A 16040-nucleotide genomic window follows, 5' to 3' on the forward strand; every position below is an offset into this window, starting at 1 on the left:
AATAATAATATTTATTATTATGATTATAATTAATAATAATAAAAAACATTCATTCACACAAAGACATTCATGCAAATGCACTAAAACTCAAAGACATTCGAGCAAAGGAAATTGATTAAATTATGCCTAATCGTTGGACATCGAAGATAACATCATAATCCGATAACCCTTGTAGTAGTCATCAGAAATCAGTGACATCATTGCCCAATGACTCTACCCTCCAATCAGTGACCGCATCGTTAACGGACTTCGTCCAATGAGTGTGTTCTCGATTAACTAACTCTAAGGTTACCGCTGACTTTATATACAGTATTACATGAGATAATTAATTTTTTTTATTAAATGATCTTATATCACATGCTTCTCTTTAAGCACTTCTAAGTTTGCAGTCAGAGGATTGATGGAGGCGCTCCGTGTGGAACTACATTATTTGAAATTGGATAAGTTCATCAGACTGACTACTTTTAGTCCGATATTCTTCAATTCAGGCTTCTTGCCAATATCTATTTCCAGGTAGGAAAGTTCTGTAGGTATATTCTCAATATCATGGTTTTCGTAGCATTTATGATAACTCTTTGTTTAAATTTAACTTTTTTTTTTTTTTTTTTTTTTTGCTTTTTCTCATACTTTTACTAAAATGTTACCAATATGTACACTCAGTGGCCAAGAAATTAGAAACCTTTTGCAATTGAGTCAACAGATAAACGTACGGTAAGCGAATGTAAGTTGTCACATGTTGTGATCACAAGTACGCTTTCCTAGGACTTCTTAGTCGATCCTATCATGGGAAACTCGCGTGAAATATGTTTATTTTCAATTTTCATTTAAAAATCAAGAAGAAAATAAGCTTATAAAATAATTAGAAAAAAAGAAACACGAATTAATAATTCGTGTTTCTTTTTCGTGTTTAATTTTAAATTTTGTGTTTCTTGCTGTAAATGACTGAAAAATTCAACTAGGCCAAGAAAGGCCCATTTTGAAAAATTCAACCCATTTCCAATCGAACTATGCGGCAGCAGTCGTGTACGAAAACCACTTATTCCTGTAAAAATTGAAAGATTCGACTTTAAGTTGTACCTAAAGCCAAGACTATGAACATTGGAAAAAGATCACGTGGTCCAGCGAGTCTCAACAGTGAAACTGTGGCGTGAAGCTCATGAAATCATGAAGACAGACTGTCTCGTGGCCACCACTCAAGTGGCTGGAGGTGATATCATGGTATAGGATATATTTTGTTGGTATGGTCTGATCTGCTCATACAATTAGAAGGTCGTGTTACCTCTGATAAATATCTTTCTGTCGTATGTGACCAACTTCATCCTGCAATGCTTTATTTTTTATCCGGATTGAGATAGATTCTTTGAAGACGACAGCGCAAAATCTGTATCTGAATGGTTCCAAGATTTCCAGCATCTACCCTGGCCGCCTATTTATTTATATCTGGATCCATTTGAGAATATTTGGGATATGTTGGAAAGGGCAGTGCGGCGACCATTTGTATCCACCACGTGCTGTAAGTGCAGTATGGAATGGTCAACTTTTGCTCAACGTATATTGCGAGGAAAGATCCTTGTGAAGATAATTCATTGATTTGTATTCATTGATTACTAAATTCTAAACTGAGTATGGACTGGAACCAACTTATGTGTGATGACTTATATATTATACTAGTTTGCTGTGGATCAGAATATAGATGTGTAGCATAACATGGAACGGCTTTGCTGGGTACAGTATACAATGATGTACATAAACGCCTGGCGGTTTTCCATAGGCTGGCGTGGGACCGCCCTAACTTAAGAAATAAAAAAAAAAAACAGCCTTGCGAAGCTTTCCTTCAAATCAACCAGGGATTTAGATATATCCTAGATATATCCATAATCAAAAGTTAGGATTTTAAGGTCTAGAAACCGAGGTGACCAAACGTTGTTGACAAAAATTAATATGGTCATCATCGAATATGTCATGAAGCAGCTTAGTTACCAGCCGACACATGTATGAAGGAGCTCATGAGCTCATGACCCAAAGACGTGTACCGCGACAGTCGAGCGTTATTGTGATCTTCTCCGTCATCTGCAATTCGGGCGAGAGCATAATAATAATTATTATTATTTTAATGATCCCCGGAAGTTACCCAAATCTGTATGTGTGTATTGTGTCTGCAGAATGTGTTCACCGGACGATTTGCATGTGGTGCAAGTTGAAATTCCCTATATCTCGGCCTGAGATTGGCTAACCGCAGCCTTGATTGAAGAGGACTTTACAAATTCTTCAAGTTGTCGACGGGATTCGAACCCTGACCTCTCCAAGCAAGTGATAAAACTACTATACTCTCACAGAAGACCTTCAGGAGAGTGAAGATATTTAGAAAAAAAATCGCGAGTTCAATTAGAAATTAGGGGTTCAATTAGAAATTAGGGGTTCAATTAGAAAGACACAATAGGGGGAGTATATCATCAGAGCCTTGAAAATCAATTCGACTCTGGAGAGGTTATGCAAGACTCGTGGGGTAAATTTTTTCTCGGCGTGGTGTGTTTTTGTTAAAAGGAGAGACTGCGTCTAGAAAGACTGGATACACTTAAACAGAAAGGGTGCAAGAATATTTACTGATGTATCGAGGCAGCATTAGGTGAGTAGGAAAACTGCTAGCTTCGAGGATATTACGGACTAATATTTAGTCCATTATTAACATTTACACATTTCTATTGGAACGTGCAGCAACCCGGAAAGCAAGGTGCTGGGGATTTTAAGCCCTGCTATGAGTCATCATAAAACAGGTACATACATGGGCTGTGTTAGGGTAAATAAGAGTAAGAACAGGAGCATGTATACCTGCATGTACACCAATGCTAGGAGCATAGTAAATAAATTTGATGAATTTGAAGTGCTAGTGAAGTCATCAAATGCAGACATTGTGGAGATGTCAGAGACGTAGTTTCACTCAGATATAAGGGATGCAGAATTTGAATATGGGAAATACAATGTGCACAGAAAGGACATAGTGCATATCGTTGATTGTCAAGTGGATGTCAGAGACGTAGTTTCACTCAGATATAAGGGATGCAGAATTTGAATATGGGAAATACAATGTGCACAGAAAGGACATAGTGCATATCGTTGATTGTCAAGTGGAACTTGGGGGATCCCCCAACTCTGCATCACAGAAAGGACAGCAGGATAGCAGGGGAATTATGCTCTTAGTTAAGAAGCACATAAAATCTAAGGCACTGCATGCAGTTGACATGGTGGCCAGTGCAATGTTGACTCAGTCAGTTGAATGTGACGTAAGCACTGGGAAAGCAAAAATGAGAGTAGGAGTATGTTATAGGCTCAACGATTCTGATGAGTACAGCGAACAACTGTACACAGAAATAAAGTGGTCCAGTAAATCAGAATGCCTTATAATGGGGGATTTTAACTTTCCAGATATTGACTTGTGAGTTAGTTATTCACACACTAGCGAGACTTTTGTGGAGTTATTGGATGATAATCATCCCTATACTGGAAATAATGACTCCCATACAGCAGCATTTTAGAGAGGCAACAAGAAAGAGTAATACAGTACTCTTGATCTGATTATCAGCAGTGATTATTCATGCATTAAGAATTTGCAGATAAAAGAACCGCTAGGTGGAAGTGATCACACTGTATTGATGTGGGGTTTACTTTAAGTTATAATTACCATCATGGTTAAAGGGAAGGGTTTTTGATTTCGTAAAGGTAACTACAGTGGTCTCATACAGTTTTTAAATTCTATACAGTGGGACCAACTCATGATGTTACCATCAAAAAATTTTAAATGGGAAGCGTTCAAGGAACTAATCATAGAAGCTACTAGGCGCTTTTCAAATTAACTAAGAAATACTGTTCAACATTTAGGCCTAAATGGATGTCATGAACTGATGAGACTCGTGGCAGAGAAGAAAATTGCATTGGCTGCATATAAAGTATCGGGCGACAAAGAGGCCTATGGTAGATATAAAGTAGTCTGTAATGAAGTTACAAAGGAGGACAGGCAAGCAAAGGCAGATTACGAGAAATCTTTTGCAAAGACTGTAGAGTAAAACTGAAAAGACTTCTTTACTTATGTAAACATTAGAAGGAAGGGTATGAATCACATAGGTCTACTTGATATTGAATGTTCAACTGTTGATGATCCTGCTGAGGTTAGTGATGAACTGAATAAGTACATTCACACATGAGAAATTCTTTACGGGAATGGATGCCAGACGTTTATCAAACTATGCCAGGAAACTAATGGATTTTATAATAGCAGAGAGGAATGTTGAAGAGAAATTACTGAAGTTAAATGTAAGAATGTTAAAACTAAAATACTTGTTGTCACCAAGAATGATGAACAACCTCAAACAAATATCAAAATGTAGAACAACAAAGTGGAACAAGTGAAACAGTTTTGCTATTTGGGGAATTTCATTACCCAGGACAACCGGTGCACTACAGAGATCAGAAGAAAAATCACCCTTGCCAAGCAAGCTTTCAGTAACAAGCAAAATATTCTAACCAGCAGACGCATCGACAAGGAGACCAGAAAAAAGTTTGCTAAGTCATTCGTTTGAAGTGTGTTGCTGTATGGAAGTGAAACCTGGACATTATGCAAGCAAGATATCAAGAGACTGGAGGCATTGGAGATGTGGGTCTCGAGGAGAATGTTGAGGATTAGCTGGACCGAGCGACGATCCAACGAATCTGTCTTGAATGAAAAAGTAGAAAAGCGGCAGCTACTCACGATGGCGGAAAAAAGACAATTTTTAGGACATACCCTAAGACATAACAAATTTTTAGTGAATATCTCAGAAGGAAAAATATTGGGAAAGAAAGGAAGGGGACGACCAAGGAAGAAAATTTTGGAAAACCTAATGAGGAAAATGAACTTTAGGGGATATGAGGAAATGAAACATTCAGCAGTAGACAGAGATGTATGGTTGCAGCGACAAGGTGAAGCCTTTAGAGTTTGATGATGATGATGATGAAATATAAGAAAGGCCCCTGGGGTGGATGGATCTATCCAATTCTATTAATGGTGGCAGCAAAGGAGGTAAGCAGACCCTTAGACATAATTATGACAGCATCCTTGGATTCAGGAGAAATCCTCGTGAGACTTGTCAGCTTAACTTCTGTTCCAACGAAAACAATGCAGTCACCGGTTAAAGAGGTAATGCAGGACCATCTGGACAGGAGTGTAGTTATACTTCAGTTACAGCATAGGTTTATCAAGGGGCGATCTTGTGTGGCTAATTTGATTCGATACTATGATGCAGTAACAAAGGAACTGGATGCAAAAAATTATTTTGATATCATATACTTGGATTTCAGGAAAGCTTTTGATACTGTTGCACATAATTAATCGCTATACAAATCTGGAGCACCTCTAAGAAAAACGGTCCATTTATGGAATTCGCTGCACGAACACACCAAACAGTAAATAAATAAATAAATTTTCTGTTTATACTCCGGGACGACCAGACGGTCAGAGGAGTAGCACGTTTGGTATGTTCCAAACGTGTTACTGTTTGGAAAATGGAGACACTTCATTAACAGCATCTGGAAATAATGACCCCCATACACAAACGTTTCATTCTTTTACCATTAACGGTTTTCCATCTACTGCCAGCTGAATTAATGCATTTTAATTGAACAAGCTTAGGGTGTATTAAGCACTTGTATGGATACTGCAACCATAATATTTTATAATTTCATTTAAACTATTTGTTAGCACTACATAAACTAGTGCTAACGGTTAAACTAGCGTTCAAAACAGATTGTGAACTTTCTATGGAATGTTCGGGTTCGATATTTCAATACGTGTGTCACTGTCTTTCATCCCATCTATCCAAATCATTTAACATGTAATTTTATGGATTTTTTAAAATTAAATTTCATGAAATTTTAACAAATTTAAGAAAAATATAATTATAATGTTTACAAATAAACAAATTATTAATATAATCCATGGATTTATTTGAAGCGCCCTTTAATTTCAAAACGTAGAATATTCTTCTTGGCCATCTGGTTATGGTGGAGCTGATAAATGAAGCAGCTATTCGCACGGCTGGTTGTCAACAAATGAGAATTACCTTCGTCGCCCAACCCCATGACAAATTTTAACTAACGGTCCAAGGAATACTTCAATATGTAAAAATAAAAATGAACCACAAAAATAAATTTCAAAAACTTAATTTTTTTTTCTTAAATACTGTACTGACTGTTGCATATCTGTAATGACAATGAGCCTGATGGCAGATTCAGTTTGTAATTTATGCCGTAATAAATGAACAGTTTTTCTGCTTATAATAAAGGACGGCCACCTAAAGTCAAAGAATGTATCGAGGCCTATAGAAAATAAAATGAGACGTCAATTATCGATAAGTTGCCAATCAGTAAAATTACTAATTCGTTTTGTGCGTGCAGACCAAGTTAACACTCCACATTCACTCAGGGATCCACCTAAGCAGCACTAGCGCCCCATACACCCAGCAGCCAGCACTAGTTCTCCCCCTCCTCCGAACCCAGACACTCGATCACCCAATCTTATTTGTACATGCATGCCCAGCACAGAGTCCCTGGGACCAGAGCGAGGGTGGCAGAGGAGGGCAGAAATTTATACACCCCTTACACCCGGCAGCCGACCAGGAGCCCCAGCATGCATTATGACCATGGAGGTTTGGACAATATATATTTGAAGTAATCTATATAAAAATATGTAAATCTAAAAGATCCCATGGTATTTGCCAGAACGCTGTAAAGCCGTTTGACTAGATTGAAGCCGAAATCAGTTTGCTGGCAATAGGGAATGGATAGGATCTCATTGATTTCTAAAGACGCATGATTGTGGTTGAGCATTTAGCAGGTGCTATAGCAGAGTTTGCCCAGTGTTCAGAGACTTGTATCATTCGAATCTTTAATGAATAGAAAAACGCCTAGAAAATATCATATCAGAGCCAATTCCCGGATTTGAATCAGACTGGACAGCAGTGGGATGAAGTGGAAAGTTCTATTTATCAGAACAATCTGCCCACGTTCTTCCAAGAACCGAGGTGAGTTTTGTTTCATGAATGGCTCAATATTTCTCGCGCTGCTTTTTAAAACCTTGACTCTATTGTACGTTGTTTAGGAGCAGTGATTTGGGGCAATCTGGGCGCAAAAACCTATTTTGATCACAGTCTTAATAAAGTGACTGGGCAGTTCTCTTTCGCTTGTATGCATATGAAAAGTCGCACGTTACAAGAGTTTGTAATTCTCAATAACAAAAAAGTTCGATATCTTTGCGATTATTTTAGTTTTATGTATGCTGCCCGTTACCCATATCTTTTTTTATTCGTGTTTTTAAGTTAAGGACATAAATTTTTGAATCCAAATACACGAAACCATTAGAAAAGTATCTTTATACCTTAATTTTAGATAATTGTTTTGAACATGCAGCGCTGAATATTTCATTCTTGTCATTGTTTTTTATTTTTTATTTTTTTCAGTTCATATAAAAGACTATTTCCGATTCTTGAACCAGAAATAGTTGCTGAGAGCTTAGTAGAAGGAATAAGAAATGAAGAAACAACGATTATTGTTCCCAGACATTTTAAATATTTTATTTTTCTAAAAAGGTAGGTTTTTATTACTGTTGCCTAAAAGTTTTGCAGCGTAATTCAGATAAACTTTTTTTAAAATCACAGTCAGTAGCAAAATTAGGGATCCTGCCCTTCTCGCGCACTTTAACAACTGTCCCAAACTGCCCAGCCCTTCCTGCTGTGGAGGACCTGGCAATATGGAAATTTCGCCACTGATCGCAGTAAACTTTCAAAGAAATTGTCCCAGTCTAGTGTAGATGATCTGAACTAACTTCAATATGTAAATAAGTAAGCCTAAATTAGGCAAGAAATGATCAACAACATAAGAATAAAAAAAAGATATATTTAACTTGGAAAGCCAGCAAACATCAGAATGAAACAACATCATCCTCCTGATATCGAAGAAAACTGTTTGGTGTCTTTGTGTTGGGTCAAAAAGTTTTTTTCCGATCCCTTTGAGTAATATATCTCCATGCATAGGTAACTTTTCCTTAATACTGATATAGTTTGGGCTGATTGGGGTACGGTTCTAAATTGTTGTCCCAACGTTCCCCAGACCTAACAGTGCAGAGAACGGTCTTACAGCATTATCCTATTAGAATGAAAAACTAATTAATTACAGTATATCTGTTCACAGTGAGATGCCATTAGAGAGAGGAACTTCCGTGAGTAACCCAACTTTCTTGAATGTGTGTGCGTAATACTGTACTCGTAACTTCGTATACATTTTATTTCCGAAAAGTTCGACCCATAAATTTGTGTATTTCTGTGTGCATAAGCTTCTGTTTAATGTTCTGTTACTGAATTTTCTTATGTACGTAGTCTGTTTAATTTTAATTTATCCCTTCCAACAATCCCTTTATAATTTTAAAAGGGTTTTTTATATTATTATATTTTAAATCTTATTTTACACTAGTATATATGTTCTGCTAGTTCGAACTTCTTTTCGTGGTCTCATTTTCTACTTATTTTAAGTGCCCTCTTCTTTATATGCCGTTCGTTATAATGACATCATTATAGCCATGAACTCAGTGAATAATCGTACTGAATGAAGAATTTAAAGCACAAGAAAACGGAAACACACAAAAGTGACTAATTCCAACCTGAAGTAAATAAATGGTTTCACCTGTCATCAAACTGTTTAAGAGTCTGCATAGGCGGGTTTGGGTCTGTGATTACCGGATTACGGGGGCTGATTTTGCCTGGCTGGGTTGGGATTCTATCACCATCACAGCCGATATCCTTACAGTAAGCTTCAGTTTGCAAATATGATGACCGTTTCTACTTCTGTAGGGATTCTTCACTTTTGGCGTGGGTGTGATAATTGGGAAAGGGATACACTATTTTTGGCAGGATATACAGCGTCCATGACAACTGGGAGCCTTAGTGACCTTTTTCAGTAAATTGTAAATTTTGTAGTCTGAGAAATGCACTCTTTTGCTTAAAAATGGAGAGATGAAAGCTTCCCTCAAGACTGATTGGAAAAGGTTGATTTTTGCTTTGATGCATGTATGCGGTTAACCACAGTTGGCATCATTAGCATTAGCATTAGCATTAGTAGAGGCATTTGATGCAAGAAAGCAAGCTTATGCAGCATCAGCCAAAAAAAAAAAAAAAAAACCACTTCCACTTCACCCCTCTGTTCGTTCAAAATACCTGTCCAGCTGAGCCTTAAACTTATTTAGGCTATCAACTTCCACGACAAGGGATGGAAGTCTGTTCCACCAACCAACCACCCGCTGGCTAAAGGCAAATTTCCGCACGTCTATCCTACATCTGTCATTACTGTAGTCAGTTACCGCTTTGAATGCTATTGCGTCGAAACGCAATAGCATTCAAAGGCCTGGTGTTCCAGACCTCGAAACGCAGATAGCATTGAAAGCGGTGACTAAAAAACTTCCGTTGAGTGGATTATTCCTAAAATAATTAAATAAAAATGGGAGGAATGATAAAAAATTGTGTAATATCTCATATTGAATTGTCTTCTAAGGGTCACTGAACGTGTAGCAATTTCGACACAGCTAATTTGGTAGTCACATTGCTGAATAGTATCAAACGACGAGCACTTCGAGACAAAGGTCACAAAATTTATTAGCCTAATCCAGAAGTTTCCAAACTTTTACCCCTTCCGCCCCTACAATATTTTAAAAATTTGATGCCCCACTTCCAGAACAAGTGCAAATAAACAGACGTGATATAAAATTTAGCTATGAGTATATACATTCTTTGTAAATTAATATGAACTTCAATCCATTTAATCTTAAGGATAAAATTGATGAAATGATGAAATGGTGATGATGACGATAAATGATGACGATGATAATGAAATAACATTGATAATAAAATGATGAAATGACGAAAACAACGAAATAAAATTTAAAGAAAACGGCTCGCCCAACTCCCCTCCCCTTAAAAAAAACAAGTGGGCCCCATACTTTGGAAACCTCTGGCCTAATCACTTAATTCCATCCTGGTTACTTACGCCTTGTTAAGTTCAAAGTTCTTAACAGAATGTCACGAATTAGATGCTACTTGGAGAAGCTCGTAATTCCCAATTTACTAAAAAGAATTTCTGACACTAAATATTCAATTTACGAACTCAAAGCCTCGAGCTTACGAACTTTTGATCAACTTCACAAAGTCATCTTTTGATTTCAAGTATTTCAGCATTCACATATTTACGTATTTAATCGATTTATATATTGTATTCAGGGCTCGGAATGGATCGGAGTGCACCGGAACGCGGATCTGGTTCTCCACGCGTACCGGTAATGTTATGCACATTCTTGATTATCAAATGTATTTTGTTAATGAGTGTAGTAGTAGTAGTAGTAGTAGTAGTAGTGGCATGTGATGCAAGAAAGCAAATGTATGAGCTTATGCAGCATCAGCCAAAAAAAAAAAAAAAAAATCACACTATTCCCTCCAAATGCCTGTCCAGTTCCTCCTTAAATTTATTCAAGCTATCAACTTCCACAACGTCAGATGGAAGTTTGTTCCAGTAATTAACCACCCGCTGGCTAAAGGCAAATTTCCGCACATCTATTCTACATCTGTCTTTTCTTAATTTGAATTTATGCCCCCTTAGGTTCGTAATCTGAACAAGTGGAAGGATCCCATCAGAATTCAGCGTGCTCAATCCATTCAAGGCCTTATATACCTCAATCAGATCACCGCGCAGGTGCCTAGTCTCCAACCACTGCAATTTGCAGAACTTAAGCCTCTCTTGGTAAGAGGATCCCTTCATTCCCCTCACCAATCTTGTTGCCCTTCTCTGTACCCGCTCAAGTAAATCTACATCCTTCCTAAAATGAGGTCTCCAGACCTGTACGCAGTACTCAAGGCGTGGCCTGACCATTGCCTTATACAGAGGGATAATCACCTCCTTTTCCCTGCTAGCAAAATTCCTATATATCATTGACAAAACCCCATGACCTGCCCTGGCAGCCTGTCTGCATTGCTCAGAGAACTTCATATCTGACTGCACAATTACTCCCAGGTCTTTTTCATTTTCTACCACCTTAAGTGTAGTACCACACAGTTGGTACGTTTCTCTGGGGTTATTTCTACCCATATGCAGTACTTTGCATTTGTCAAGGTTAAACTTCAGTTGCCACTTCTTAGCCCATCTGCCCAAATTATCTAGATCCTGTTGTAGTAGCAGACTGCCATTACTGTCATTAACAACCCTGCCAACCTTTGTATCATCTGCAAACTTCGACATTAAGCCTGATATACCTTCATCAATATCATTGATAAATATACAAAACAACAGTGGACCTAACACCGAACCCTGTGGGACTCCACTAATAACATTAGTCCAAGAAGAGCAGCACCCATTGATTACAACTCTCTGTCTTCTCCCACTCAACCAACTTACCCTTAATACCATTCTGCTCCAATTTGTACAATAGTCTTCCATGCGCAACAGTGTCAAAAGCTTTCCTGAAATCCAAATATATGATATCAAAATTGTTTTTTGCATCCAGTTCCTTTGTAACCACATCATAATATCCTATCAAATTTGTCAGACAAGACTTTCCCTTAACAAACCCATGCTGTGTCTGAATTATTGCTGCAGTCTTGTCTAGATGATCCTGCAATGCATCTTTAACCAGCGACTCCATTATTTTACCCGGAACAGAAGTGTACCTTTTCGACCCTTGATTGTACTTACATATGCAATACAGCACGATACAATATAATTTAATTTTGTAAAATTAGTGTTGCTGCTACCATATACAGCATTTATTTATTATTATTTCCCCCCCCCCCATGTTAATCTAGAATCACAGTTGATGTGAATTTTTGTCAAGTCCAAGGGCATGCGCATAAGCTACAAATAATCACATTACGTGCAGATTATTGTCATCCAACCCAAGCACTTAGTGCCTTGGCTCAGAGAAATAATTTTAAAATCAACACCAAGATTACTTGGTGTTGATTTTAAAATTATTTCTCTGAGAAGATATGTAGTTGTGTAAAAACAACTACATATCTTCCTTATTGAGGAACGTGAAAGTATACTAGAAAAGTTGAAAAGAAAGCACGCCAGCAAGCCCGTTCTTAATTATGCATTGATGCATGGCGGATCTGCTATTTGATTAGCATGTACCATCCACCAATATTCATTGAAGAAATGTTCAGTTTTTATTGGCTTTTTTCACAACATAGCTGAATTAGTCGCTCTGAGATGAGGGTTGCATGGTTGTTACCTCTGTTAACTCGGCAGCAAAGTGACGGAAGCATGCACTAAATGGCAGGCACAATATACTGATACACCCAGGGTCCTGAGCTGGATATCATCATTCTTCTCTTTCTTGGTGATTCCCTTCTACTTCTCTCTCTCTCTCTCAAGGTAACTCGGAAATTTTTTTTAGCTGGTGCAGTATAAGCCTCAGGCTTACTTGCACTATATGGCTAGTAATAATAATAATAATAATATAACCTTAGTTGCTTTGGCGCTTAAAACACACAAATCTAATATCTCTTTCTCTAAATGTTTTTTTTTTTTTTTTTTACTTAAAAGAATGCTCTTTTCTTGGCAATGAAAAAATCCATTTACAGTAGTTTATAATCGGATACCCTCCACTTCTCATTCGTTTCTTACGGCTAAAAGATTCGGTATATTTTGCCTGCTCTCAAATTGCATTCTTTGCTAGATAAGTTGAGAATATATTAAGCGGAATCACAAATTCAGCAGCAGTTACAGAGAGCCCTCGTGGGTAGCACAGTTGGTATAATCGCCGTCCTCCCCAACACCTGGTGGAAAAGACCTGAGTTCCAGTTCTGTCGATGATGTGAGGAATTTTTATGGGTCTAACTTTTTTTTATGGGAGGGATTTTTTTTATGGGAGGGATATTCTCTACATTCCTTAAATCGGACTAGAACTTTTCGGGCGTCATGTTCACAGGAATAGAGCAACTCACAATTAATCCGAAACTTTTGTCTTATGTTGTAGTGTATGTTCTTCACGCATGTGTATAAGTGACCAATCGGCGGACAATAGGAATGGCCTACGGATATTGATTGAAGTTTCATGTAGTTTCATCTCTAAGGTTTCTACAATAAGTAGTTTGTGATAGTTGTGTTGAATATTTATAATTTTTGTTTCATTAAAGTTGAATGAATGTCGTTCATTTATTGCGTGGAACGAAAGTTCCGATGCATTTGAACCACCCGCCCGCACAGAAGCTTCGTGTTGTTTTGCTCGAAGCTGTGCCACTCCCATGGTAGATCCTACATAAACAGCGTCGCAATTTTTGCATGGGATGCTGTATACGAGGTCATGCTGTGATTGGAATGTGGTGTTTGAAGGTCGATTTCTGAAGAATGTGTATAATTTATTCATGGGTTTTGCTATGATTTTCATGTCGGTTCCCTGGCATATTTGATTAAGTTTATTGTACCAGTACTCGGCATATGGAATGGTGATAAAATGTATTTTGGTCTTGTCAAATTTTTGTGCAATGTTTGTTGCGAGGTTGTTGTTATTTATTTTATCACGGGCTATTGTGTTGACTTTGTTTATATAGGTTAGCGGGTAACCCCTATTTGAGAATCTTATAGTTAATTCATTTATTTCAGTGGTTAGAGAAATTTGGGTGGAAGAATATTTAAAGGCGTTAAGAAATTGGTTCAGCATGACCGATTTTTTGTATGGTTGGGGATGATAACTGTGGAAATGCAAAAGCATCCCCTTATTAGTGGGTTTTCTATATATGCTGAAATTTAGTTTTTGTCCTAATCTGTGTATGGTAAAATTAAGGAAGTTTATGGAGGGGGTTTCTGCTTCAAATTAGAAATTTGAATTAGAAATAGGATGGACGCGTATTCAAACGTTAAACTGGCCGACATGCACCTCGCGTATGGAGCTGCCGACTGTAACGGACGCGCCGCTCTGCGCTTGTACCAGAAACGTTTCCCGCACAGGCGTGCTCCTCATCATACGATTTTCGCACGTGTGCACAGAAGGTTACGTGAGACTGGTTGTTTCACGAGAGGTACCATGAATCGAGAGCGAACGACGAGAACGCCAGACAATGAGGAGAATGTCCTACGTCTTGCAGAAGGCAATCCGAGTGCGAGTACTCGAGCGATAGGCCAACGATTGGGTATTTCCCAATCCACTGTATGGAGGATACTGTCAACAAACCAAATGAGTTCATACCATCTGCAACGCGTCCAATCATTCGAGCCTGCGGATTATCCACTCCGGAGGACTTTTGCTACTTGGTTTCTTCAACAGAAACGGTTCGCAAATGCTGACTTCCAGCAGGATCTCTGTTCACGCGACCTCCCGTTCAACGTCCTCTACCGCATGACGAAGGCATTTCGGACCCTGCAATGCTATGTGATTCCGATTCGTCTTTGTGCCCCCTACACCTCCTGCAAGTTTGTCGCGCTGATAGTGAATCACCCTGTATATAATCACCACAAAATTAAAAAGATACTGTACACCTTTTTATAATGAAATAAACATATAAATTTTTAAAATAAATTTGTTTAAGTAACTTAAACCCAAATTACATGGCACCCCTGGAATGTTGCGGCACCCGAAGGTGCCGCAGCACCCCGGTTGAAAACCACTGTTATAAGGTTTCAATTGCATCAGAAACTTAGGCCATATTGCGCTGTACGTAAATATGTCTGTAAAATTGCCTGTGGTCTGTGATCGATTTGCTGTTTGCTGAAAAACCCGAGTTTCCGGGAGAAAAAAGTTCTGCTGCCCTGTCTGAGACCGACTAACTCAGAGACGTAGTGCAAAAGATCCATAAAAATTCCTCGCTTCATTGATGGGATTGGAACACAGGTCTTTTCCACACTGTGAGGACGACAATGATTACATCAGCTGTGCTACCCACGAAGTCTGAAATTGTAAGAGTCCGAGATATTGACAGTGTACTGTATAATAATTATCATTTATGATATTATTATGGTAATAGTTGTTATTGTAAACAACGAGAACATTATTGTAATATTATTATTGCTCGTATTATTTTATGAATTAAATTTTTAATTTATTTTGCTTTTCAGCATATCATCAGATCATGCCTTCCAAAAACTGATAGATCTCTTACGACCTTATTCAATAACATCCACAGACTCTTGACAGAAGCAAATCTTGAGAAGACTAAATTGTGGAATCATGGTATATGTAGGCCAATATACGTATATGGTATGGAGATGTACATTAATCATTCCATACACTTTACTACCATATTTTAAAAGTTAGTAGATTTGTATTATAATAAATGTCAGAATAAAATGAACGTTTCGAAATTTAATTTCTTGGAAATGTAACCCAACACTTCTTGGACATATATCACCCAAACATTCTTGGTCCTAATGAAAGGCCATGAAATCGAAGTTTTAAACTTAATGGTTTTTATCATCCCCATTTGCAATCTCGAACTATATCTGTCAAATCCAATTTTCTAAAAGGCATTTGAGTTTCCAGTGCAGGAAAAAACCACTTAAGTTCATTAAGAGCTAATTCTAAAAAAATATGAATAACAGTTGGACATACATTCGTTTTTTTCTTCTCTTCTATCTAAAATCAATCTTCATAGTGCAGATTTTGAACGCATGCATCCGTTGTACCAAGGCCGGCTTTAGGGTAATGCCGAGCAGGCACTGGCCTAGGGGTCAAGATTTAAGAGACGCCAACTCCCCCGAAACCTTGAAAACCTTCGCATCAGCGGGAGGAGGCACCATCAGTCAATGTGGCCAAAGGTACCATATACCCTAGAGCCGGCCCTGCGCTGTACCACACTGCAACAAACGTTCACCTGGACTAAAAGATGGAATTTCACTTGGACAGACAACCTTCCATGCAATCTCCACTGATCTTGCTCAGGTTAGGCCCTAGCCACTGAAATCTTCGGAAACTAGGTGGCTGGGCCTGCCAGAGTACTCTTAAAAATCTACTGTGTGCCTAATCTGCCTCCCCGTAGCAA

The 16040-nt window shown here is 38.1% G+C and overlaps 1 protein-coding gene across 1 annotated transcript in view; it reads left to right on the top strand.

Annotated features, from left to right (window-relative positions):
* LOC150084440 (short-chain dehydrogenase/reductase family 16C member 6-like) overlaps positions 1-15193 on the top strand; it is a 47533-nt gene extending 32340 nt beyond the window's left edge. Inside the window, exons 4-6 of the mRNA XM_090376232.1 lie at positions 373-513; positions 7488-7616; positions 15118-15193. Of these exons, the coding sequence (XP_090232358.1) occupies positions 373-513; positions 7488-7616; positions 15118-15193 (346 nt within the window). The remainder of the gene's footprint in view (positions 1-372; positions 514-7487; positions 7617-15117) is intronic.
* Positions 15194-16040: the final 847 nt, after the last annotated feature.

This window comes from Mastigoproctus giganteus, chromosome 6, assembly GCF_048544385.1.
Source record: "Mastigoproctus giganteus isolate SK-2022 chromosome 6, ASM4854438v1, whole genome shotgun sequence".
Taxonomy (NCBI): Eukaryota; Metazoa; Arthropoda; class Arachnida; order Uropygi; family Thelyphonidae; genus Mastigoproctus; species Mastigoproctus giganteus.